The sequence below is a fragment of the Chaetura pelagica genome, unplaced genomic scaffold (genome assembly GCF_000747805.2).
Source record: "Chaetura pelagica isolate M959 unplaced genomic scaffold, ChaPel_1.0 scaffold10, whole genome shotgun sequence".
Classification (NCBI taxonomy): domain Eukaryota; kingdom Metazoa; phylum Chordata; class Aves; order Apodiformes; family Apodidae; genus Chaetura; species Chaetura pelagica.
The window spans coordinates 819,657-846,467 of NW_009952263.1; the positions used below are offsets into that span (position 1 = coordinate 819,657).

General features: G+C 38.0%; 3 protein-coding genes across 3 annotated transcripts in view; all 3 read right to left on the reverse strand.

The window, feature by feature from the left end:
• Positions 1-10,570: 10,570 nt before the first annotated feature.
• LOC104397598 (amyloid beta A4 protein-like) lies at positions 10,571-12,990 on the reverse strand. Its single transcript, XM_010007598.1, has 2 exons — positions 12,720-12,990; positions 10,571-10,743 (listed from the first exon to the last, which is right to left on the reverse strand). The coding sequence occupies exons 1-2, from the start codon at positions 12,988-12,990 to the stop codon at positions 10,571-10,573; spliced, it is 444 nt and encodes a 147-aa protein (XP_010005900.1).
• A 194-nt stretch (positions 12,991-13,184) lies between these two features.
• COL6A6 (collagen, type VI, alpha 6) lies at positions 13,185-24,600 on the reverse strand. Its single transcript, XM_010007599.1, has 14 exons — positions 24,526-24,600; positions 24,296-24,358; positions 23,837-23,887; positions 22,823-22,828; positions 21,868-21,903; positions 21,680-21,742; positions 21,308-21,370; positions 19,931-19,966; positions 19,027-19,063; positions 18,431-18,450; positions 17,841-18,326; positions 15,802-15,892; positions 14,049-14,720; positions 13,185-13,297 (listed from the first exon to the last, which is right to left on the reverse strand). The coding sequence occupies exons 1-14, from the start codon at positions 24,598-24,600 to the stop codon at positions 13,185-13,187; spliced, it is 1,812 nt and encodes a 603-aa protein (XP_010005901.1).
• A 12-nt stretch (positions 24,601-24,612) lies between these two features.
• Positions 24,613-26,811, reverse strand: part of LOC104397600 (collagen alpha-4(VI) chain-like) — a 27,200-nt gene continuing 25,001 nt past the window's right edge. Inside the window, exons 17-18 of the mRNA XM_010007600.1 lie at positions 25,898-25,960; positions 24,613-24,840 (exon numbers count right to left, since the gene is read on the reverse strand). Coding sequence (XP_010005902.1) covers positions 24,613-24,840; positions 25,898-25,960 — 291 coding nt within the window. The remainder of the gene's footprint in view (positions 24,841-25,897; positions 25,961-26,811) is intronic.

Genomic DNA, 26,811 nt, shown 5'->3' on the forward strand with positions numbered 1-26,811 from the left:
CAGCAGGAAGCATTTTTTCACTATGCAGTTCATGTGAGAGGCAGTTCTGGAGGGCAGACAGAGGCAGTCAGCTTTCTCACCACTCTTCCACTGTCTGATCCACATCTCCAGCTTTCCAAATCCTTTCTGGGATTACCCCACAGCTTTAGACTATGGGGTAAATTATTCCTTACCTGCATGTCCATGTTCTGCATTACAGGGACAGAAGGTTATTTGTCCCTAAAACAGGTGATTCACCTCAGCTCCATGGATGGACTCAGATGGTCATGAGCAGTAAACAGCACTAAGCTGGCATACATTTTTTTTTAAGTGCAGCTGGAAAAAACTAGAAGCCTATGACTCCTACTGAGTGTCTGCTGAAGCAGGGAATGCTCCTCAGTTGTGAATTGGGTTCTCTGAAATGACAATGCATGAAATAATGTGACTTGTTTAGAATGAGTCTCAGAATTCACTGGAAAACAAAACCTGACTGAGGATGATTGCTTTTAGAGACTCCACCTGCTTTTCATTAGAAACTGCATTAATCAGATTAATTTTAGTGTAGCAGGTAGTTGTTGCTCCAAGTTTAACATGTTCAAAAGAGGAAGTGAGCTCAAGGCCAGCATGACATTCCTTCACAGACCTTCTTATGATTTCTGCTCTCTGTTAGGCTAAACAAAGCTTTCCTTGGGTTGCACAGAGGAGGTGACGCTGTGTATGAGATTAAATATTCTGCCTTTTTATGTTGTATGAACTCAGGAATAAGGGACGTTTTCTCAGTCAACTTGTATCGCAGGGTAGCAAGGAAAAGGGTGACAAGTCAAGCTTGTGCTGTTGTAGCCATTTGGTGTGAAGTTCTAAACAGGTTGTTATACACCTGAAAGGAATCACCTCTTCAGCTGCATTGGTTGGTTAGTTGTTTTGCCCATTGAACAACTGGTTTGATTAAAGAAATACAACACTTTTGTTTTTTTCAGGTATTGTAACCCATTGTAAACCACATGAAGCTTAATTTTAAGGACTGGTTTGTATGGTGGCTATAGTATAAACACTATTTGCATTATAATTGTATTTCTACAATGTTAAAATTTCTCCTCATTGTGAAAAGGTTATGAACTGGAGCAAGCTATGAAGCCTTAAAACCAGTAAACTGAGTGTGGCTTTTGCCCATACACAGACTTTTGTGGAGTAAAAACACAATTATGTCCATTCTTAGAAGAAATCATGTTGGACTTCAATGGGACCACTTGTAGGAAAATGAGCTTTGGCCCAGCCTTGAGAAATGCCAGTATTGTCAGGCAGCACAAAGTTACAGTTTCAGAAGTTCTTCTTTCTGAGATGCTATAATGTGCCTTCTACAGACTTTCAATTCTTTTTTGCAAGTTGCAGCATGCTGGGCCACACTTCAGGAAGAGAGATCTTTCTCTGCCTAGGTTTACTTGTAGTCCTGAACTTTTAAGATCAGAGCTGGTTTATTTGAGCCTAGGAACACCTTCACACCAGGGTAAGGAAAAGACAACTACAGTGCATTGCTGTGTCATAGACAGATGCAAAGGGAGAAGACTGCAGCACTTTATTTCTGAGAGCTCAGGCAAGGACAATTTTCTGGAGACACAATAGCTTCCTGAACCTTATTCACTGCACAGAGCTGTGCTTATCAGCTTAAAACACTTGGGCAGCTCCTAGCTAAAAAGCTGACAAGGTGTACAGCTCATTTACTTGCCCAAATCCATGCCAGTGTTTTCAATGACTGCAGTTACAGCATTCTGCAAGAAAGAAATGAGATAGCATTAACGACTGGCTAATTTAGCAGGAAAGAGAGGACAATCAGAAGCAGAGAATAAGGCAGCTTAAGGAAAGACAGGGAGATTGGAGTTGTAAAAGAAGAAGGAAGGAGCTCATCCAGTGTGTCCTTTTGCCTGAAGCAGGATCAATATACTGTCCCAGAGAGACATCTGTATAATAGGTTCTTAAGAGCCACCAGAAAAGAAAATTCCACAGTCTCCCCAGCAAACACTGATTTACTCTTGCTGATGACCCTTGCTACTACCTTTTCATGTCTGATTTACATCTTCTTTGCTGTAAATTATGCAGATTTCTCCTTGCTTTGCACTTCACTTTCCTTCTTCAAGATACTCCTGGGAAGATTGTTACCATGGCTGCTGCTATTCCTTGCTATCACCTTTATCTTTGGACTAAGAGAACTCAAATTATTCAGCCCTTCCTTCTGGCACTTACTCATGGCAAAATGGCACCCAGTGCCAAATATTTACTGCAGTGTGAATACCTGTTCCATGGTGTGCAGCACCCAGCTAACACCTGCCACTGTGCTCCACGCATACAAAGGTCCCTCTCGTGTCTTACAAACAAGAGTTTGGTGAACAGGAAAGTCTGGGGATTTCATCAGTTTGCTGCTGAGGCAGATTTGCTTCCTGACTGCGGAAGCAACCAAAATCCTTCTGTATTGTTGCTGCTGCTATTCATCTTCATTCATACAATCCCCCCCTGTTAAGAGCAGTGACCTGTGTTCGCCTCCTTTAATTTTCATTTTAACATCAGGGCATTTGTTCGATCCATCAGAAAAACTAAATTTTGGTGCAGCTTCAGAAGAGGGAGCAGAGTCAGCTGATGATGGCAGGGAACTGCAAAAGACTGAGAGAAAGAGAGTATCACAGGGTGGAAGAAAACAAATAATTACCCTCCATTTCCCTAAGCAGCCTGAATACAGAAGATGATGGAAGCAGACATCAGAAGCAGCCCACATCAACAGAGGTAGATGAAGGCCAGCAGCTATATTAATATTTACAGTACTAACCAAGAAAGCTTGTGGAGAGGCTGTGAAACAGGAAACAAAAGTTTCTAGCTCTCAGAGGAAATATTTAATACATTAACAAATGGTGAGATGACAGACAAGGAGTATGATTGGTCCCTCTGAACAGCTGCTGCCATTTGAGTGTTGTCTTTCACAGACTACCTGTTAGTGGAGCTGTCAGGAGCTGGTGAAACCCAGGCACCAGTTTAGACAAAAGTGGGATTTAATTAGTGAGGAATTTAATTAGTCTGGGAAGATACCGATTTTACAGAAGACGACATTGAATATCACTGCTGCAGCTTTTTAAAGGTTAGTAAACTTTGTTATGCAGGGTCTTAAAGATGAAGGACACTAGTAGCCTTGCTCTGTTACATTTAATTAACACTTTCTTCTAGGATGCAACTGAAGTAAATGCATTTTTCTCAACCAGGCATGCTGGCTAGACAAGGATTAAAATACACTGAAAGAAAGGCATGTGCTCATCCTAGGTAGAAGGTCCCAGAAAGACAGTAGTAAGGAAATGGCTCTAGATGCTTAACATCACATTAGATGAAGCTTAAGGCAGACAAACATGTTTTTCCAATGTAACTATTTTCCTTTGAAGTTTATTTAGCCATCATAACAATGCAGGTGACAGATTGCCACTAAATACTTTCATAGTTATCACATCTATGAGAAACAGGGCCAAAAAAATTTGCTAGGGTTATGTAAGACCAGAGAAATGCCTCAGCCCTTTTGCTTTACCTCACTGCTCTTCACTAGGCAACTCTACATAGGATTGCATTTCTCCTTTAATGGCAATACAAAACACTATATTGGTCTTACCATAGCACAAAGCACAGAGATTAAATCTTTGTAATCCTTTGCTATATTGGCCACCATGAACATTTAGCACCTGAAGCAATCCAGAACCATGCATCTAGAAACAAAAAATAAAGACAGAAGCTAAGTACTGCTGAGTAAGTGCTCTGTGATTTTAGCTGTTGATGAAGAGTAAATTCAGTGCACAAACTTGGTCCAGAAGACCCACTGCCAAAGGGGACATGGGAGGAGAAGGGATGCAATGCAGACTACTAGTGCACCTGTCCCAGTTATGGTAATCTCATATAGACTTGTTCCTAATGCAGCCCTAAAGTAAGATACAGCTATTTTTCTAGCATTATTGTGAAACAAGTAAAATACTTCCTATCTATCTGTGTCTATGCTAGACCCTCAGTTGACAGACCACAGTTGAAATTCTGCATTCTTGGAGTGTGATAAAATGCACAAATGGTTAAAATATCTGGAAAAAGCTTCAGGTAAAAACATTTACTGCAGAAAAAGCTAACTAAGCAATCTGACTTGATGGCTGTGTCTCAGACATGCAACAATTGCTTGTGAAGTTGGGATCCATCTAAAACACTACCAATTATTTCTGATACCAAATTTCTTGTCCTCTATAAAATATTACTTCAACGCTTAGATTTAAATATAGCTGTTTCCTCTTAAAATATTTTAAAGGACACAAAAGGAAAACAAATCGTGTTATGGACAAAAATCTTATACATTTCATAAACATCCATACACACACATATATATGTATTGTTTCCATACATCATTATATATTATTAAACTGTCAAAGTCTGCCAGTGAAGGGACATACACATGAAGCTGCACAGACCTTGACATCCTCCAAACAGAAGTTTCTTATCTTACAGACACCCTGGTTCTGCTAGATACCAATATTGGTGCACCTCATGGGACAGAGACCAGAATGCTTTTTATAACACTATTTGTCTGAATCCACAAAGCTCCACACTTTCCTGTGTCCTTGTGCCAAGACACAAACTCCTCAATAATGGGTATCGTCTGCCTGGGTTCTCTCACAGCTTTAAGGGAAGCACAGTGATAAGCAGTGATAACAAACAGCTTTATCCACATCATTAACACCTTCAAGAGTTGTGATTATTTTAGGGAAGCAAGTAACTTCCTTCTTTCCTCCTTTCCTTTCCCATTATCCATCATTACAGTTCACCTTCCAGGAGTTACTCTAACAAGCCCTCTCTTCAGAGTAAATAAAAAGGGAGGACTTATTAATTCACTATAAAACATATGGGGAATGTAATGACCAGAACAAAATCTATCTGGGCCAAAACCCCTGGGAGGCTTCCAGGTCACTGGGTACCAGCTTTTTGGATCACTTTCACCCTCACTGAAGAACTCTGTCTCCAGACAACTGTTGTTTTACAGAAACATCTGAAACAGCAAAACTAGTTCTTTGGTTTTGTCTGTGTCTGCCCTCTTGCACCACTTGATCTAACACATGCAACCTGAAATGAATCTCCTCACATTTACAGGAGGAAGACAGACTGTAAACTTCCTGTCTGCCTAGGATGTGACTGTTCTCACATAGAGGGAGCAGCAGCAGTGATCACTGGCACCTTGTAGTGATCTTGCAAGATGAACAAAGTTTAAATCTGTGCTGGATCCCAGAGTACATATACTTTAACCACACTACATATTATTTATGGTCACATTTTAAAGGGGATTTTAAAATTAATTTGTTTTAGAAAGAAGTGACACCTCTTTTGGGTGAAGACAGTGAATGCTTTAGGAAGCAAAATCTAGTGAATCTGAAAGAAGTAGCAGGTCAGATCCTGCTGGGCTGGTTCTTAAGAGGAGGCCTGAGGCATATGCACAAGAAGAGAGATATTCAGTAAGCTTCAGTAAACCCATAAAATAAGCATGACATTTAAGGAAAACAAAGAGCTTGCCATTTTTGATAACTAACCTGCAAGAGAAACCACAGTAATGTCAAGAAATAATTCCGTTTTAATGAGAAACACGGTCTCACTTCAGGATTTTCCACATGAGTCCCACTGTACCTAATACAGTACCTAATACAGTCTTAATAGACTGTGTGATGTGAAAGTCTTTTCTCCCAGATAACATTATTTAATTATGTAAGTCACAATAAAAACTTAATAGGCTAAAGTAATCTAGGACATCACTCCATGAGTTTCAGCTGCACGTTAGAGGAACATAACCTCATCAATTTTAAAGCACCAGTTTTTCTTTATAAGGCAGGGAAGAAAATGAAGAAATAGATCCTTTAAATTAATAAAATCCTCCTTATGTAGTTGTATTATGATTTCTGTGAGGTCACATTATTTTTGGTGAATATTAAATCAATTTTCTTTATGTAAAAATCCTCCATGTCTTTGTCACAATTCTTTTTTCCTATCTACTTTCTCTCATTGCTTATGAGACAGAAAAATAATTTACTCTCAACACAAAATTTATAGCTATTGCACAATCTTTTTTTACATTCTTACACAGAATTACACCCTCACTGCATAACATATTCTTTAATGTTAAGTGTATGCCATTGAATTTAGACCTTTCTGTCTAAAATGAAATTACATGATTTTCTAGGACATTTATAATACACAAATCACATTTTCTTCTAGGACCACTTGGCAGTACTAAATGAACTGCTGCAGCTATAAAATCCTTGCTAACATTTTTACTTTACAGCAAGTGAACAGAGTGTAACATCCTTTCAGAAACTACACAGCAGAATAAGAATTAAACCATACTTAAGTGAACTTACACAATATAGTAATTTATTTTAGAGGTTAAAGTCTACCAGCAGTACTTTTACAAAATTCCCTATTAAGAGCAACATGACTATTAATAATTTTGAGCTTTATTATTTAAAATATAAGAAAAAGGCAGAAACTACCTCAGAAGAGGTTTTAAATTTTTATTAGCTGCTCTACTGATTACCTCATACTTTGCAAGAGAAACAGTTTGTTGGATTGAGAATTTTGCAACTACTTTGAATTATCTTTTTCAAAATTTTTGGTTAAGCTCCTACATGGAAAAGGGCAGATAAAAGAATAATTCTTACTTCTGGTTCCCATAGTTCCCTTTGTCCTGGTATTTTCTAGGACAAGGTTAAAAAGCCAACCAACAAGGCAGTGAGGACAGTGGTACTCATTCTTTTTCAGTGGTATTTCTGATCAAAGACCCTTCAGACCCTAGTTAGCTTGAAAAAAAAACCAGACATACAGGATCTCCTCAGAAGCCCTTCTGGCCACAATCACCAGGGGTCCTCTTAGCCCCAGACTTCCCTAAAATCAGAACATATCTCAGTAAGAACCTGAAACACTACCTTCATGCAGAAATTGCCAGAAGATAGGCCAAAGTTCCAACCTATCCACCTTCATTTTTAAATAGTCTCACCTACAGTTTCTTCCCCAATTCTACTATCCCAAAAAACCCAGAAACATGGGAGAAGCAATACAGAAACAGCCACTATCCTCTATCTTTTATTTTATTTCATGTTTGTTTTTTTGGTTTTGTTCTAACTGCATAATAAATTCAAAACACTTATTGGAATGAAACAGAAATCATTCAAAAAATCAAAGAACTTTGTAGACTACATCTTTGAAAGGCGTGTGCTAACACACATTTCATGTTTTGAATGTAATGGTGCCTCATCTGGGAATAACCAGAGTCTTATGAGAAGCAATCAGCCCAATGCCTCCTTGGGCACATGTATAAGGGTAGAAAGGGTAACACAGGTTCTTATCGAAGTGAGGTACCAAGCAGTTACTTAAGAGTATTGTCTTCCACACATGAAACAGGTATCCATTGTTCCCACAAGGTCAAACTGTTCACACACAGACCTGGCATGGTCACTTCCTACCAGCCTGCCATTCCTAGTAGCAGGCATTGAATAGTGGCAGCTAAACAGTAACTGATCACCTGAATTATCACCTTGGTTCCCACTGTGTTTTTATCACATGGACCAAGCCAAAATGTTCAGTGTCTATAAGGCTGGGTTTTTTGCTTCAGTTAGCCATCCCACAAGTGGCGTCTGAGCAGTGAAAAGACTAATGGTCAATCCTCCAATTGCCTATTTAAGGTGCCTAAAGCAGTAGCTTTTTTTGACATGTGAAGTCCTAAGTTACACCTTGTTTCGGTCTCCAAGGTAACTGGAAAGGCAACAGGGCTACTCCATGCTTTATGAAAAACAAGTTATCTGATGTTGGCAAATACAGATAATAAAAGAACCTGATCTCATGTATGTGAACCTGTGAGGGTATTACAGAAGTAGAAGGCTTCACATCTATCTTTAGCTGAATAAATATTAATTATACACAGAAAATACTCCAACTTTCAACAAATATGAGAAAATGCTCACCTAGAAGACTGTAAGGTACAGACCTAATTACTCTTCAAACTATCTTTTAAATAAAAACCTTCTTCAGAGCAATTATTTACTGGGTATATACACTCTTTACAAAAATACCCACTGGCTGTTCATCAGTAGCTTGCTCTTCTTTGGATGCTGGAACTCCTATAAGAACTCTTCTGACAGGAATTCCAATAAAAAATGTGCGAACAACTTTGTGGTACAAGGCGACTCCTTTTCCTTGAGAGTTTATTAAACACATTTCTCACAGGAACAGTTTCATGAAACAGCCACACTATTGTTCTTAAATCTGAACCCTGACCAATAAAAGATAACAGTATGTTACTGGATACCCAACGTCACCCTTTTCTCCTTTCTTCTCAGGAACCCCAGGAGATCGCTTAAATACAAAAGATGGTACATTAATTCATTTTTATCACCAGTAACTTTTAGGTCAAGAAAAGAAGGCAAAAGAAAGAAAACGATGCACCTCTTCTCCTCTAATTCCATCACTTGCCCACGGTCATCCTGAAATGATACAAATGTGCATTAATTTTTCACATAAACAATGAGTGCACATTAACAAATTCCAGCAACAATACGGTGACATAGACCAATATAAAAAAAAACAGTGCCACATCTACAGGTCTTTTAATATTGGTGGCTTCAAGTCATTGTTCCATCTGCTACCACAGCAGATCGAATGCTGAGGTAGGCATCAGAGAAATTACAGATCTGAATTCTCTATTTCTCCAGCCCAGTTTTGATGTAAGAATGCACGTCTTCACATTGATCTAGAATGACACTAGTGTGACATTAGAACAAGTCTATGGGCACAACACACTTTCTCATGTTGCAAAGCAAGAGGCAAAGAGATGTCCTATGCAGTCATGTCCTGGAGTGCTCCCCTTGAACTCGGATCGTTCAGGAAAAGGGAGAAGTCTAATTCCCTTTGTAAGGAAAAAAAAAGCACAGTAAGGCAACAATTCAGCTGAAAACACAGTTATATTGAGATTCCAGGGTAAGACTTAGGGAAGGAGCCAAATGCAGAGAAGCATGCTGGTTACAGCAACAAGCAGTACTTTTCTAGGTTTCTGGCTTGGTTCTGGGTCCCTTTTACACAGCTGTACAACACAGCTGGCAATAGCAGCAGATTTAAATAAAAATCAGCTGAATTTACTCTGATTTAAGTTCCCTGAATCTAGAAGACAGACCCTGACTCACTTGAACAGAGAAGAGAGCAGCCTCTAGCTGGAATTTAAATCATCCAGAGGCAAAGAACAATTATATTTCAATCTTTCTTATGCAATTTTGACCTCACATAACCTTTTGTCAGGTCTCATCCTTGTTCTCAAATGTTTCTTCAGAGTGACTACAAGAATTCAACATTAAGTTGCAATGGTCTCTTGATCACAGCATTCCATGTTTTAGTATCTCCAGGGAGGGAGACTCCACAACCTCTCTGAGCAACCTGTGCTAGTGCTTGGTGATCCTCACAGTAAAAAGTGTTTCCTGATGCTCAGAGGGAACTTCCTGTGTTTTAGTTGGTGCCCATCTCCTCTGGTCCTGTCACTGGGCACCTCTGAAAAGAGCTTGGCTCTGCCTTCCTCTCATCTTCCCTTCAGGTATTTATATATATTGATAAGAACCCCACCTCAGCCTTTGGTCCTCTATGCTAAACAGTCCCAACTCTCCTAACCTTTCCTCATACATGAGGTGTTCCAGTCCCTTCATCACTCTTTCATAGGAGCTATGAAATAAGAAAAGCCAGGAAGCTAGATGTTTTCCCTCAAATGTGCTTCAGATCTTTTATCTCTCTAAACAATCTGGTCCTATTATGTATCAGTAGGTCTAATTAATATAAGATGCCATCTGAAACCTTTTACAATTTAATTTAAGATTATGAGCATCTTCACTTCATTTTAACCCTTATAACAAAAAATAACCAAATCAGCAAGAACATTAAATTTCCTCACTTTCATTCATTCAGCAAAACTCACAGGCAGTGTTCTGAGAATAACTGATTTGATTAACATGTTGGATTATTCAGGAAACAAACAAAAAAAAAGCAAAGAATGATTCTATGGTAGGAAATCCTCTAAATCAAAGTGAATTAAGTTCTATTAAGTCTGTATCATTTGAGATCTAAATGTTTTTTGGTATTTTCTATAAGAAGGATTACTGCAAGAAAATGCATCAAAACATGTTGACTTTAGTGTCTCACATCCAATGTTATTTCATGAAAACCTCTGACATTGTTTTATTTTATTCAGCACATTTTAAAAGTGCATATTTTGGTGCTTGTGGAAGAAAGTCAAGTTTCAATACCTTTATCCCTTTTAAACAATCGCCGTTGGCTCACAGAAGTTTCTCAGTACTCAACAGGTTTTATCAGATGAATTGGGAAATAGTTTTAGCTTTATTTTACTATTAAGTTACAGATAATAACTTCACAATCAAGTATTTCTTTCAACTGAAATATGATAGATGAGTGGCTATGTAAAGCTTTCTCTCTCAGCCTCTTTATCCCATTATTCCCTTTATCTCTAACCTTGATAATGTAACTGAAGAATAAAAGTAATTCAAGTGCCTCTGCACTAGGAAGACTCTATACAGAAGGATCCACATTCTTCTTGTGTTTCAAATCTATTTTTATTGCCTCCACAGCCCCCATACCAGAACTGACCACACATTTTCTTCTCTTTGTCGTAGTACCACTTCAGAACGTAATTCTGACATTCTCCACTATCTTGAACAAGTTCACATGCATCTGGAAAAGGGAAATCAGACACAGACTTAATGAAAGGAAGATCCACACTTCTCAGCACTGTAATTTCAGGGAAAAGTAGTGTTCAGTGCAAACTGGCAGATGAAAGAGGTAGCCAGTGTTCAAGGTCTCACAAAGATCCACTAAGAATTCATCAAACCCATGGTGCTGGTATATGTCTGAAGCCCTTCTTCTTACGATTGGTTTAAGTAGAATGTCTGAAACAACTAGATTTTTACTGGTATAAACTGAAGGAATGCTAAAAGGTCTTTAGTCTTCTAACAAACTTTTAACTAAAATAACTATAAAATTATGGTACCTGGTCTATACAAAGCAGGCAAACAAAGCTTTTCAGAATGTCCCTCATCTTTATTCCAACTTGTTATACTGGTATCCATTAGCAAGGTTTCATAAATGAACATATATAGATGGTGAAATAACCCATAATAGTCTCTTAGCCAAAGAGCCACAGTAATATAGATCAATATTGCATAAATTAGCCCAAAACTAGGTGAGAACAGCATACTTAGTAGCAATCTGGTATTCAGTAAGTACAGATCTAATCAGCTGTCACCAACGTAAACTCAGAGTTACTCAAATGAAGTCAGAAGAGCAGCTCTAGACTCTAGTATCTGTATGACATTGAAGGACAAGCACTGAGTAATAAAGCAAAATACTGATTAAACTATCCAACCTAAATATTTTAAATTATATAATCTTCTCCTCTAATCAAATGCAAAACAACTAATCTAAAACAATAGACAAGTACAAAGTACATTTCAAAAAGCAAGTGTTATATGGTCTTACAAGTAAACTGTTGGGTCACTAATGACAACTCAGGATGGGAACAACAGTTCATACGTCTCCCTTAACACATCCATGCAATGACCTTGACTACCTCCTCAGAGGAAATATTTTCTTTGTAAAGTATAAACAGTAACACATCTTCAAGCTACTGAATTTTCTGTGTGACCACAGAGCTCATGAACTGGCTAATGGGAGCACTGATTCAAGATTGTAGATGCAGTTAGACAATGGGACCAATTTCACCTGTGCTGAGCAAGCCTGTCCTGCACTGTCAATGTATGGCATCCCCACAGGTACATAAGCTTTCAATTAAAGATGCAATATTAGAACAGTTTTGCAAAAGCATTAGTCCTCTCTCATCAGGGATGGGGATACCAAACATTCCCAGAAACATCTTTGAATGGAGAAGGATGAAAAACAAAGGGATGGCAGCTGTACCAACAAGCTACCACATACAAAGCTGTGCAGCTGCCATTGCATTTTTTTTCAGAGGAATTCTCCCCAGTTGTAGTCTGAACAATAAAACCACTCCATAGTGCTAAAAGAATGTCAGTGATAAAATAACAGTTTCCCACACTTACTGCATCAAATATCAAACCCGCAAAGAAAAATGGAAAAGAAATGGACAGTTAGGAAGGAGAGTAAAAAAGATGAAGAATATATGTTTTGATAGGTGTTGGTGGATATGGTTTAGGGGAGAACTTTGTAGAGTAGGGATGATGGTTGGACTTGGTGATCTTGGTCTTTTCCAACCTATGATTCTATAATAACTCTGCTGGGGGATCCTGTTTTTCCTATAGGAACAAACTATAGCAGAGAGATTTAACTCCTCCATGTTGAACTACCTTAGCAGCAGGAGTAACTTAGTAATTATACTACAACTTGGGAATTTAAAATTATCAGCTGTTTTAATAAAGGGGATTTAGAAATTTTTATTGTAGTATTACAAAAAGTTACAAAACAAAGCTAAAGTCATAATGACATCTACAGTTCACCTTTTAACTACAAACTCTTACTGTATAAATTTGGACTGAATACAAACATACAGTGACAAAACATTTTTGCAAATTAAATTAATAGAAATGTTTCATAGTGCCTAGAAATTCAGCTGGGCCCTTCACAATCTAGAGACTTTTTACAGAATTAAAGATTTTAATATTCTAAAATCATACCATAATCATTGTAGGCAGCTCTGGTTCCTCCTGTTGCCTTTAAATTTTCCTCATTCTCCTCCTGAGCTTCGCCATACTCTTGTGGCTTTTGTCCTTCAGCATCTTCCTCTGTGAAATATTCTTTTTCTTCATAATTATATCTCATTTCTGGCACTGTGTATACAGGTTCTGTCGTGGTCTCTTTAATATTGTCCAGGACTCTACTTTCACTTAATTCAGTATCTTCCAAACCATAACCATAACCAGTTTCATCAGCTTCAGGAAAGGGCATCCTTCCAAGAAGAGGAACAAAAAAAAAAAAGTATTTAAGCACTGGTATGACCTTGAAAATTAATCTGATTCTTTCCTTCTGAATACTGTGAAAGAAATTACTGGTCCTGATTCCATTTCTATTAAAGCTACTGTGAATATAAACACTAACACAAAGGGAGAAAATGTATGTTCAGAGACAGCCCCTCAAAATGTTTAATAGATAATTCCAAACCTTTCAATCATAGACACTTGCTGTTGTGTGTCTCCCTGATCTAAGTTTTCACATTCTTCTTGAAGTTCAGGTGAAGGATAACTGTTCATGTCCTCTGTGGGGAAAGTGTAGATGCCATGGGTAAGTTTTAAAGTTTTGCTTGTGGATTGGAGTTTGCATCTTTCAATAACACACCATATTTAAAGTGATTGGCACTGTAATACACAGTGCATCCTTCTATAGAAACTTTGACATCTCTAAGTACATGCTTCCGATGAGGATCTAAAATCAGTGACAATATCCTTCTTGATAATCTCTCATCTGTATTTCAAAGCACCTGAGACCTGCTGATCTGCATGAATGTGTCTTGAAAAGTGAAGAAGCACTTTCTCTGCTTTACAGAGGAAGAACAACTGCAGTAAAGAGAGGTTAATCTGCTAGAAGTTTAAACTTCTTTCTGCCCCAAAGACTAATTAGGCATAAACAGCTCAGTAAATCTAGACATGCCAAAGGCCAGAGGACAAATGTAGGCTTGCATAAGGAATATAACTGTGTTCTCTTAGCTGAAGAATGGCCTTTCATTAGTAAAATTGGAGCCAACAAAACTACGCATTAAATACACACTTAAGAGGGAAAAAAAAAATTGCTTAAGACTTTGGCCTAAGGCACCATTAGAATATAATGATGTGTGTCATTACTGGCACTTCCGTTAGTGTCCAGCATCTGCAGCAAACTAAAGATGAAGACTGGGTTGCTGTACTATGACGAGAAACTGCATGATACTGCGTATACCCTGACTACCTTTTTCTACACAGCATTAGTCTTTCTTCCCATAACTTAGGTAAACACCATTGTGTGCTACTTACGTTGTAGGAGATGCAGAAACGCCTGGCTAAACCTCTGGGCATATACCATCTCAGTTGTTGAAACCCTGCCCAATGTCAGTAAGTGCTGGTCTGTGGGGGAGCTTGACAGCTCTATCAGCTCATTGTCACTCATATCACTGCCAAGTGCAAGAGTGAACAAGGTGAATCCTTGGCATTTGGCTCCAAGTGAAATCTCTTTCAGCTTCTCTTTGTCCCACGTACTTGTTTTGCTTCCAATTACTGTAAATATGACCCTGTGTTTTCTTTGTCTGGGGGCTTTAAAGAATACATTTTCAACTGTCCACTGTAAGGCAGAAGCAATGGCTGATGGCCCTTCCAGTTGGTGAACAGACTCTTGGATATGTTTCTTCATCAAATCTTTATTGCTGTATGTGACTAGATCAAATTCCAAGGCCACAGGGGTCTGATTTCTGTCAGGTAGGAAGCCCCTGGGAGCCTGCTGCACCAGTGCCACTCTGATGCCTCCATATGATTCGTTTGGCTGTGAGGAAACAACAAACTGATCAAGCATGCTGCTCACAAAGTCTTTGGCTCTCTGAAACTCTTCACTGCTGATACTGTGAGAGCTGTCCAGGATGTAAGTGATATCCATATCCATCACAACAGGGCGAGAAAAGGGCACCACACAGTTGGCACTAGGTTTGCATTTATCTAGAGAGAAAGAGCCAATAGGCAGCAAACTATTTAACAGTACATCAAAAGCAATAATTTTGAAAAAAAAAAATCACACAATTCTATTAATCTATTTTATATTTTTAAAATTTTGATTAAAAATATTTATCTGTTTGGCACCTTGAAACCTTGTTGTTCTAGTAAGGAACAAGAGATTAGTCTTGTTGAACAAGGTTTTAAGATACCATGGGTAATTATTCAGACATGAGAGCAAAATATGTTCATACGATAAAACTTAAGAGAGTTCATGGGAAAATTTTTCTCCTGTTGATAGGTAACCATTGTAAAGAACACTAGAACAAACTATTTTTCATCTTGGAACACTGTTCAGTGTTCTGAGATAGTATCACTTAATAGCTTCTCATTCCCCTCCCCACCAATGTAGAATTTACAGTAAATGAGCCTGGATTCCCAGAATCATAATGCTATTTTAAATGCATTTCTGTTAAAAAGGAAACAGCAAATACAACAATTTGTTTCATATGGTGGAGATGACAACTATTAAAATAGCTTTCATGGGTTTGTGGTTCTTATTGCTACCATGCAATGAAGGGGAAATTCAGGTTGTAACTTCTCAGCACTAGTAATCTGTAACCATGGTATGCTCTGGCATGGAGGGCAAGAAGGCCCAATTGTAGGTGGGGCCTAAACTGGCTGGATGCAGGAGTGCCAGAGACAGAGCAATTCCCTGCAAAGGAGTGAACTTTCTCTTGGTGATGGCAAGGAACAGCCAGAGCACGGTTTTACAGCCATCCTGGAATTCAAGCACTCAGGGGCCACCTTCCCCCAGAACTGGGCTGAGTCACTCTGGAACTACTCATGTGATTGGTGCTGGTGCGAGTGTAACAGAGATTAAGATCTTAATGCATCTTTGTGGACTCCTTGCAGAATCACTTATGGTAGTGGAACTCTGCCCAATTCTTTTTGTATTTAAGCACAAATGGTTTAAGGGGTATTGTAAAAATTCCCCAACACCACATTGCAAAATAAAATATATGTGGTTTCTTACTGAAAGGGTAAAAAGACCAACACAACAGCTGTAATTTGTAAAATGTCTTACCAAAGCAAAGTGTACAATACGTGATATTCTCCAAACTTTCATCTTGTTGCCTTTCCCAGACAAATAATTGAAATCTTCCAGCATTATCGATCTGTTTAAAACAGACATAAAAAAATAACATCAAAAAGATAGGGGAAGCACAGGTAAAAGGTATGAAGCCTTTTTTTCTTTTTTTTTGTCAGTGAAGGGCTGCCTTTTTCCTTTTCTTAGTAGGGTGCTACAAAGAAAAGGACAGGTTCTTCTGACTCAGCGTTTCTGGGACAAAAAGAAATCCTTCACAGTGAAGATGCTTTATTGGGAGAGAAAATTCTAGCATTAGAACAACCTGTTCTAACAACAGGCAACAACTTGTTGCCTGTGATCAGCTGAAGAAAGACAATCTTACCCAAGTGGCAGATTTAACCACAGAAATGCCTCAGGAACCCTAAGAAGGTCCAAACAACATCATACAATTTCACTGACCACCCAACCTCACCCAAATGAGCTTAAAGAGAAAACACATTTTCTTGTGGACTAAGATAAATAAAAATAGCTGTAAAATATCATGGTATTGCAGGAAATTAAGCATATATATGGATCAGCTAAAATGGTGAGAAAAGAAATGGTTACTTTTTTGCATTAAATTTAAGCTTTGTGTGTGTTATACACAACAAAATTAACTTCTGATTACTGTCATAGAAGATATTACAGATAGGCCTTTTCAAAGAAATTGGAAGTGGCAGTGACATTTTAAGTGATCTCCAAGCTGAGGCTCTTAAGGCAAATTAACTAAAGTCAGTAAGCAGCTGTGCCTAGAGGCTGGTAGGATCCTGAACATTAAACCATCTCTCAGCCACAAGGGCAGAAGTCCGTCTGAGAGAAAAAGGGAGGTTGTATTTTCTGGGTGGTGATGGCGAGATTGGTTGCCTTCCTATTGCTGTAACCATAAAGGAGAGCTGGGCTGTGATTGTTTCATGTCTTTTTCCCTGCTAAGCAGATTTTTTAAACTTTTCTACTCTGAAAACTGATTTAAGGGAAGCTGGCACCTTTGTAAATACCAGATGTTGTCATAAGCATTCGGATTCATAATCTGCTTATACTAAGTAAACAAAATACTGATTTGCTTGCTCCTGTTTATCCTGAATAAACAATAAGCTTCCTTCTCATATGCCAACAGAACTTCTTCATTCTGCTAAATTAACACTCAGGCAGAGAAATATGTGAATTGACGAACGGACATGACACTGCATGAGAATAAATATAATACAAAGATTAAAGAGCTGACTTAGATGCTCCTGGATCAGAATTTAGCCTCCAAGTTTTGCACTTTTTGTCACATGTAAGTAAACATTGTTTCCTTCTATAAGGATAATTTTGAAGAAAGACCAACTAGAAGGAATTTTATTTCAAAAAATTTTAAACTGAGCAAGCACAGATGATAAAAAAATAAATTGAAAAGAGAGAGAACATGGAATCTATACTCTGAAACCTTAAAGAAACCTAAAATTGTTTTCTTTTGGTACCTGGTAAAATGGATTGGTTTTTTTGCTAACTATCTTTTGATTCAAAGTCATATTTTTAAATTAAAGTAGCTACTTTTCTCCTGTACTATCGGCAATACAGCTATCAAAAGAAATGGGTTTTGCTTAATTTAATTTTCTGTTGAAAAAAAAAAAAAAGGCATACTCGAGGCCTTTTACTACTACTTTTTCTAGAAACTAGGGCCACAGTTCATTAATTAAATGATTAATACATGTCACACTTCAGAAGAGAAGTGGCATAGGTAACGAAGTTAAATTATCACGTTATTTAAACTCTGTGATTTGGCTGAAAAGTACAAGTCATAAATAATTCCTGTGAAGAAAGAGGTGAAATGGGGATCATTACAGTCAAGTGAATCTGCACTGCTTTGTTAAAATAGTAACCTTTAATATCGCCTTTTCTAGTAAGGGTTTGAACAGTTCCTGTGGAACTTACTGGTTTGAGAGCATGCTTTGGTCAACTAATAAGCAAATCTTAAGCAAATGAATGACTGAATTTTCTATAGTCTATCTACTTACTGAGAAGGCACGTCTGACATTTGGCACTTCACTGAAGGCAATAACCACTGGAATAATATCCAAGGCACTCAACTCAAGCACAGCTGTGCTGATGGCAACATCATCCTGTGATGGACCGTTGGCAAAAAATAGGGCAACTTTTCTCACGAGGATGCCCTGACGAACACGTTTGAAGACATTTCTTGCAACAAATCTCATGGCTGCCCCAATATTACGTTTTCCAGTGGATCTCTCTAGTGGTATTCTCTGGACTGCCTGTAGCAGCAAGTTGCTTTTTTGGAATTCTGAGAACCGGATGAGATAGCGCATATTGGTATTGAAAGAAACAACTGAGACACGGGCGCCTGTTGGGCAGTTGCTTTCACTGATCTTAATGGTCTTCAGCAATAACATAACAACATTCCTCATTCTCTCAAATGCAGCTGGAGTAACATCTTCAGACATATCAAGGGCAAAAACCACTTCAGTTGGGTAAACTGGACATGTGTCTGTGTATTGAAATAAACATTTTTAATGAGAATTTTTCCACAACTCAAACATTATTGTTTTTTCTTGAACTCTATAAAAGAATGGACATGCAGAGGCCAGATGGACTTACCTGATGAGCAAGCTGGAATGAAGAGATGGAGAGCAAATAAGTTATTTTGGATTATCATTAAAACAGTGACATATTCTCTTACTTTCACTAAAGAGCCTTATCCAGAGCTCAGACAACTGACAGAATCTCTCAGTGACAGACAATCCTCTTCCACAATAAAATACCCAAAATAGTGCAATTTTATTGATTGAGAATTAAAGAAATTGTTCTGGGTTCTGCTGTACACACAATTCAGATAGCAAATGAACACTCCAAATCTGGAAGACAAGCAATATATAAATACTGCATATCACCTTCTCTCAGAGAATTCTCCAAGGGTGGTTGGCATGATGCCTAAGAGTTAATTCAGTCTTAAATGAGGAAAAGAGACAATTGTTATGGGTTTTGTAATTGACAGATAGGAAAAATGAGCAAAAAAGCTTAAGCCTGTTTCATACACCTGCTGAAAATCCCTCTCAGTTAACAACAAGGTCATCATGAAACTGAACTCAGACACAAACTACCAGTCTACAGAGTTTCCAGTGGAGGCTATTCCGTTTAAGAGGGGGGACTAGGTGGAATCAGAGATAAAAGATGCTCCCTACTTACGGCAGTTCTTTCGTGTAAAATTCACAAGTTCACAAGGCTACAGGAGGAAAACAAACAAAAAAAAGAAAATAATGGCAAATATCAGACCATCCCAGATTGGGAATCTTACTATCAGTTTGAGCTGAAGGTCACATCCTAGCTCCTGACCTAACTCTCAGTACAGTAAATCCAGAATTACACATTCCAGTTCCTCTCTATTTCATATAACACAGGGGCTCTCCTCCTGCTGCAGAAACAAAGGGGTTTTGTAGACATGCTCTGTTGGCATTTAATCCTGCTCTGGAATATTAAGCAACCGTTTCTTCAGCCTTTATTTTGTGCCATAACCTGATCTAGAAGGTCATCAGGCAATGGCACTTCCATAGGAAAATGGGCATTTCCATAGCAACTCACATAAGGAAGAGACAGGTCCACAGGTTCTATGTCCCCTCTGGACATAGAACACAGCTACAATAGTATTGTCTACAGGTGGTTGTCTATGCAAGGCTTAGATGGAACCTTTACTCAGAAGTGTTCATTTTGGATAGGTTTAGGATTCTGATGAAATCCTGCCCTGCTATTCCCAGTGAAAAGAGATGCTACTGAGGAAATGCCTTCCTTTACAAGAGGGTGAAACATAACCCTAAATCTGAGCTGGTGTATAAACTGATGTGAATAAAGAAACAGATAAAGGAATATTCATGGTCCAAGAGTTTGTAAAAGTTTGGACATGGCATTAATTCATATGCATAACAGTGTCTCATTCCTTGATTATTTGCAGAATAGAAGAACTCACTTTACTCTGGCAAGTATTTGAAAAGGATACTGGTTTATAACAGCTAACTGTGCTGATTGCAGTCAGTATTTATAAATGGAAGACTAAAACTGTTAATCCCATGCAGTTAGCTGTAAGGTGATTACTTACTTCCATTAAAATGGTGCCCATTGGTCCTTTGGCACCCTGAAACAAATGAAACACAGGTCCAGAAAAATCAGACCCTGATAACATATTTCCATCTATGATTTTGCATCCCAGAGAAAATGCAGGCATACAGCGTTTCCCTGACAACCATTTGAAACACAAGAAGGCATCAGCTCCTAGCACAGACTTCTGTGGACCTGTTCCAAACAGAGTTGCAGACTACTCCTCAGACCTTTTTTTTTTTCAAGGCAGCTTGAGAGTTTTTATTATGTGTGTAATTCAGATATGTAGCAAGACTAGTTAAAATTTTCAGCGACTCGCAGGGGGCTGCAGTGATATACACCAGAAAAATCTGGACTCCACATCTCACCATCTCTACTTTAGCATCTCTTTACCATAACACTACAGTTTACCAGAACCATATATTTCCTTACATTCCCAAATTACAAGCCTATCCCCATATTTATTCCTTCCCCCTCCAATTTACCTTCCATCCATCCACCACCTGCCTGAGCTACCTTAATAAAGTAGGACAGGTACATTCATTGACCAGCAGAGTGTAATGACAAGAAAAAAACATAAAAACATTTTCTAAGTTGCATGTATTTCACAAGCCATGTTACACAGGTAAAGATACTGTTATTAATAATGTTCCACATTTAAACTAAAGGAGTAAGCTTAAGAAAGTTTAACAAGAAAATAATTAACAAATAATTAACAGTAGGGATTGTTTCTTGTCAGTACTGAGCTGATTTGAAGAACTGCTGCAAGATAAAGATAGATACATATGGGGATTTTCCTAATTGCCTACAATGTCAGTTCTAAATCCCACTGAAATCCATGATCCCTCACTTAGACAGAATAAATCTTTTTGTTGTAAAAACTGCACATCACAGACACTGGAAAAGAACATCAAGACAACACTTTGTATAAAAGGAGTCATAGGTTACAGTCAATGTAAGGTTTAAGTAAGTACCTGTAATTGTAAATCTGATTTTAAATGGCTTTTCTTTTTATATGAAAAAAACCAAACACAAAACAAACTACAAAACAAACAACCCCCAACATTGGCTTTCAGCAGAACACTCCAGCTCCACATTTTAGTATACACTTCTTTTTTACTCGGTTATTTCCCAGACTAAGGCCAATATCAAATACTGTAAAAGAAGCTCTGCCCTACATTGTAGCGTTGCAGTTCCATTTCCAACAGCAAGTGCTCTTGTGCACACACATCCACAGGCAAGACAAAATTCTATACAACTGCCAGAAGAATTATGCATAATTTGCCAAACAAAACATTACTAAATATTCCAGTAGTCTAATAGCAAATTTTAAAGCAACCCAAGAGTCATTTTTAAAAATAATTTAAAAAAATATTACCATAGGTCCTGGTGGCCCTTGGTCCCCTGGATCTCCCAAGGAACCTGGTGTGCCAGCATTACCCTAAAAATAGAAATACAAGTATTGTTATTTATAATTGCACAAATGTACAGCACAGAAAAACCTCTAAAACTATATTGTGAGCTGGATCTTGCATTTACATGAAGATAGATTACTATGACTAAGAACAATTAGCAACTGACATCTCTAAAGACTTAGAGCTGCATTCTCTCAAGATCTCTTGCCCAGGATATGACAAGAAATTATCAGAGTGGGAACTAATTTCAAATTTTTTTGGTGAGGAAACACTTAAGAACTAAGGGCTTTTCTTACAGGACTCTTCAGAGAGTTAGACAGATTTATCATTCTTACTCTTCTACCCCTAACTCCTTTGGGTCCTTCAGCTCCTGGAATGCCTGGGTCTCCATCTTCTCCCTGAAAATTAATGAAATCCAAAACTTTAAAGGAAAAGAGAAGACAGAAAGACAGATAATCACTTTCAAACAAGAATAATGTAAAAGCAAGACATAAAAAAAGCAAGCATGCTGATTTTATCATACCTCTGGACCAGGATATCCTGTGAATCCAGATTCTCCCTACCAAAATAAAGGACAGAGACTTCATAAGAACTTTGAGATCTGCTTGCTGTTTGATGTCTTTTAACTAAAACTAATTTTGAAATTAGTGTTCCAGCTCATTCAAGTAACAGCGGCAACTAAACTGGTCTCAAGTGACACCATTTTAGATTAACACCTTGTTAATCTAAAAGAAGAGCATTTTAAAAATTTCCAACAGCTTCTTAATTTTCAAGAGCATTAAGTTTTTCAATTAAGTGTCTTATCAAAACTTATTCATGCCTCCTAGTAAGATACAGTGGAATTCATGTTCAGCAATCACAAGCGAAGTATAACATTCAGAGCTCAGTGCTTAAATGCTGTTTCAAAATGTTGGACACTCTATAATAAATAGTGATACCATGGTATTTTGTTGGCATATTAGAAATCACTTAATTAATTGTTTCAGTTTTTGGTGTGTTCTTTGCTCATATATGAGAAATAAGGGAACTCTCACTAAGATCAATCAGAATAAAAGTATCTTTCCTTGACATTAGAGCAACTATCAGAATTCATGCTACTTAAGTATGTCCTTGTTTTAACAGTTTCCTCCCATGAAAGTGCTCATGCTTGTCAAACATCATATTAGTTTATCCTACAATTTCCAGAAAACTAGATGCACATACACCCTAGTATAAACCTAAGAGTATAATGTGACTATGAACCTGTATAAATAATAGCAACCTTAAGTAAAACCTATACCAAATGCTGTTCTCTTAGCTGTCAGAGAGAGCAGCTCTTTCTGGATCACTATTCTGCAGTGAATTGGTTGTTTTTATTAATTATTTTAATTTAGGCCCTGCCAAACCTTAAGCAGACACTTCTGTATATAAAAAAGGGCTGTAAGTAAATCCTTTAAAACAATTAATAATTATAAGATCTTCCAGAAACCTTTTCTTACCTTTCCCTGAAATGAACAAGTAGCAGATTAAAAGAATTAGTCTTGCATATAATGGATGTGTAACCTGTGAAACTTGTCCATCAAAGGAAATTGTTGGGGCTAAGAAGGTAAGAAAAGGGAATGGATAATGAGAGGCATCAAATTATAAGTCATTTCAGGAAAAGGAGCTTGTAAGTTGGAGAGTCTCCTGGGAAGCCTTTAATACCTTTTATGCCACTTATGCAGCGCTCTGCTTCTCCCACAAAAAGGGAGAATGGAACAGATAGGCCTCCAGAGAGATCCACTGGAGCACTCCTGCTTCACAAGTGATCAGAAAGGACTAGCTTTATATCAACACTACACAAACTCTTTGGAAGGAGGACTGCAGCTGTTTCCAAAACCCTGACCACTTTGCTCATGGACTAACCCATTGGTGCCACTGATGCCATGATTCTGACCTCATCCCTTCTGTGTACTTTCATTTTATCTGGATTCTTGTATGTTTTTAGAGAAACAGACATTTCACTACTATTTTTTTTCAGGGCTGTGAAGGAAATTATAAGAATTTCTGAATATGCAGCCATCCAGAGATGAATCCTCAGATCTTACTGCTGACCATATTTCCTATTAAAGCAGCAGGATGTTTGGAGAACACCACCCTCATCTTGGTAATCAAGAAATCCCTTCTGTGAAAGATGAAAAATTTTAAAAGTCCATGTATTGCCTCACCAATACATGCCAACATGAGTGGCTAGTCAAGCAGACTGAAGAGGGGAGGATGCAGTGTACTCCAAGAAGTATAATTCCTCAAATCCATATACACATATCAAGGGAAAAAGTAAGAGAGAATTGTTCTCAAAAGGATATCTTGCTGAAGAATTTGTTCATCCTTACCAGGATGTTTGTGAGAAGCCTGAGCCTCTTTCTGAACCTCAGAAATGCACTTACATTTCCTTTGAATCAAGTATGGATGGGCATGGCTGATTTGACACTGCAGAATGAAGATTGAGACACATCCTGACTCTAAGTACTCACCTTTGCTCCTTTGTTTCCTTCAGGACCATAGGCATCTCTGCCATCCATACCCTGCATAAGTTAAATATATAAAGAGGTAGCTTTTAACACAGGATTCGATTTACATCCAATTCCATTTTGCAATAAAGATGGCCCATTACAATGAGGTGCCCAGGCTGTTATGACTGACGAAGTAGGAAACAGTAGCAGCTATCACAACACAATGTAAAAACTCTCCACTCTGTGCCCTACCTCTAACATATTCTTTCTCTTCTAGAGGGAGAAAGATACTCAACCTGAGGGGAAAGATATTCAATCTGGCCCACAAGGAGCCTGGTGTCCATAAGGAAACAAAGAAATAAATATTAAATAATTTTAATTGTATCAAATAGAGAAAAAGGAAGAAAAATAATTGTACTGATTCAGTTGGATGGATATTAAAACTACAGGGGCACCCTGATTTAGGGCAGACAGACTCACAGGCATGCCTCTCTGTCCAGCTGGTCCCACTGGGCCCTTCTCTCCAGGGTCACCAGGTTCACCCTGTTGCAATTGAAACATAAAGGGCATTAGTTTGTCTCATTCCGGATAATTCTTCTTTCTGAAATATAAACTTGCCTGCTAGACTGAAGTGTTTATACTTGATGCCAGCTGAAAGCATTACAGACCCTCTTTCATGAAAGGTTCCTGATGGTGGAACTGGAAAGTACTTCGGCAAACCAGAACGTGCTGAGCATTCGTACAGCTACACCCCAAAGGCCTTCTTCATTCAATAAAATTCCCATTGTTATACAGAATTACCAGTTTTCTGGAAACATTTCTATTAATGGTCGCAGGATGTAAACTGGAATTCTACCAGCCTGAAGTGTCTGTTGATAGCAGACAATATTTCTCAGGCAGTTTGTCTGCATTGTGCTCTTAGGTCTCTTGCATGTTTTATTTTCTTTAGCTCCTTTTTTCGTTTGAACTTTCTTAATGAACTTTCTTCTAACAAGAACCTCAAAATTAAACAGCACAAAACCGGTCTAAGAAAACAGAACATAGTTTGAGAAAATAGAATGTATGGATTAAATTCCTCTTCCTAATTTTTATCACCGTTTCATTTTCACACAGTGACTCATCATAGTAGCACTTTGACCTTCTGATACCTCTCTTGTCACTGAATGTAATAATATACTGAACATAGTAATCCTTCAAAGAGACTGAAAGGATTAGCTAACTGGTATTATTTATGCTTTTTAGATTCAAAGATGCAACAACACCTAAAATGGGTTATTTTTATTGAACAAAATAAGTCTGTCATTTCAACACTCATTAATGAAACAATAACGAACTTTTATTATTAGTGAATCATAATGTGAACCACCTATTAGTGGTGTTTAACTTCATGTTGATCCAGTTCTTTACAACATATTAATTCCTGTATAATAGACACCGTAGCAGTTAAGGTTTCTTGGACTGGTTAGGAATCTTTAGAACAAAAAGGTTACAACAAGCAGCCATGCTTCACTGAACTGGGAAATTCATATTGGACACTAGGAAAGCATTCTTCATGGTGAGGGTGATCAGTCACACGAGCAGGCTCCCTAGGAAGGTGGTCACAACACCTAGCCTGTCAGAGTTCTAGGAGCATCTGGATGATGCTCTTGTCATATGGTTTAGCTTTAGGTAGTCCTTTGAAGAGCAGGAAGTCGAAATCAATGATCCCTCAGAACCTGAGATATTCTATGATCAACTGGTATGTATTTTCAAAGGATTAGACAGATTCTTGGAATGATAAACAAGCTCAACAGCCAGTACTGCCTTACCCCTACTGCATTTTGTAAGAAGCCAGGCCCCATTGAGAACTTACAACAGCAGCCATGGCAACACAAAAAATTTCTTAGTATAGCTCTGACACCTGCAAGATTACCTTAAACCCATCACTTACTTTTCCATCCAATCAAAAAATGTCTATAATATGTAATATTCTTCACGTGTTCCACAGGAATAACACAAGTATTAATTCATGCTTGTTCAGTCAGATACTTGAATGAATCATGCTGTTAGACTGCTGCAATTAGGTACCTTGAAAATCTTTACCTTTGCTCCTCTTGCACCTATCTTCCCAACAGAACCAGGTGGACCAGGGGGCCCCATACCTGCCTGTAATCACAAGTATCAGTTAAAAGGTGAACAATGAAGAAATGAAGGGCTCATTGCAGGCAAGGTTCATTGCCACTTAAAATTATTACAGAATCAGCATAAATATTAGCACATTAACAGGCTTTTGAAGATCACAGTAAGACTTACTGGTCAAGCTATCATTCCAGTTGTTTCCTGTTTTCTATATGACTGCTTTAAACTTATCAAAATGTTACTAAGTGTGACACCAGTGTCTGAACAGATACCCAGTGAATTCTTGCATATGTGCACAAACAATATGAATATATATATACACATGCAAACATGTGTTTAAGCATGAGCATCATTACATGACTGAAGCAGATGCCCAACACTGACAGAGTAGGACATTCCAGTCTTGAGTTACACTGGTGTAATACCAGAATAAGAACCCCCAATATCAACACCATCACACAAGTGATAGCAGCAGGCAGTGCTCAATTGTTACAATCTCCTCATACTCTAGCATTACATCTCAGAGGCCATATTGAAGGAAACCACTCACCATTATCTAACTTTGCCTTCAAACGCACATCTGTACATCTATATTTATACATGCTGCAAGTCACATTGTTAGTCCAGATAATATAGAACTGAGAATGGAATCTAGAGCTATGGCTTTTCATTGCAGTAATGCAAAAGCTTGGTAACACAGAAGTTCACTTCCTATTCACCCACCTTAACTTATTTTCAAGGCTATTATTTTATCATATGAAGCTGCAAATCAGTTTCCTTAAGGTTGATACTAAAAAATCTTCAGTTTCTTCTATGTTTTTTAACAACTCTTCATAAGAATAATATCAACACTGAAAATCCTCATGTGTACAGCAGGA

Bases quoted from the DNA above. Each gene is read 5' to 3' on its own strand.
- LOC104397598 (XM_010007598.1), bottom strand. From the start codon at position 12,990: ATGCCCTTTCCTGAAGCTGATGAAACTGGTTATGGTTATGGTTTGGAA. The intron at 10,744-12,719 runs GTATGATTTTAG...TCCCTTTTCCAG, and splicing joins AGCTGCCTACAATGATTATG to ATGCATGTGAACTTGTTCAA.
- COL6A6 (XM_010007599.1), bottom strand. From the start codon at position 24,600: ATGGGAATTTTATTGAATGAAGAAGGCCTTTGGGGTGTAGCTGTACGA. The intron at 18,327-18,430 runs ATCTGGCCTCTG...CAATACACAGAC, and splicing joins CTTGCTCATCAGGTAAGTCC to ACATGTCCAGTTTACCCAAC. The intron at 13,298-14,048 runs GTAAGTAGCACA...CTTTCCCCACAG, and splicing joins GTTTCTGCATCTCCTACAAC to AGGACATGAACAGTTATCCT.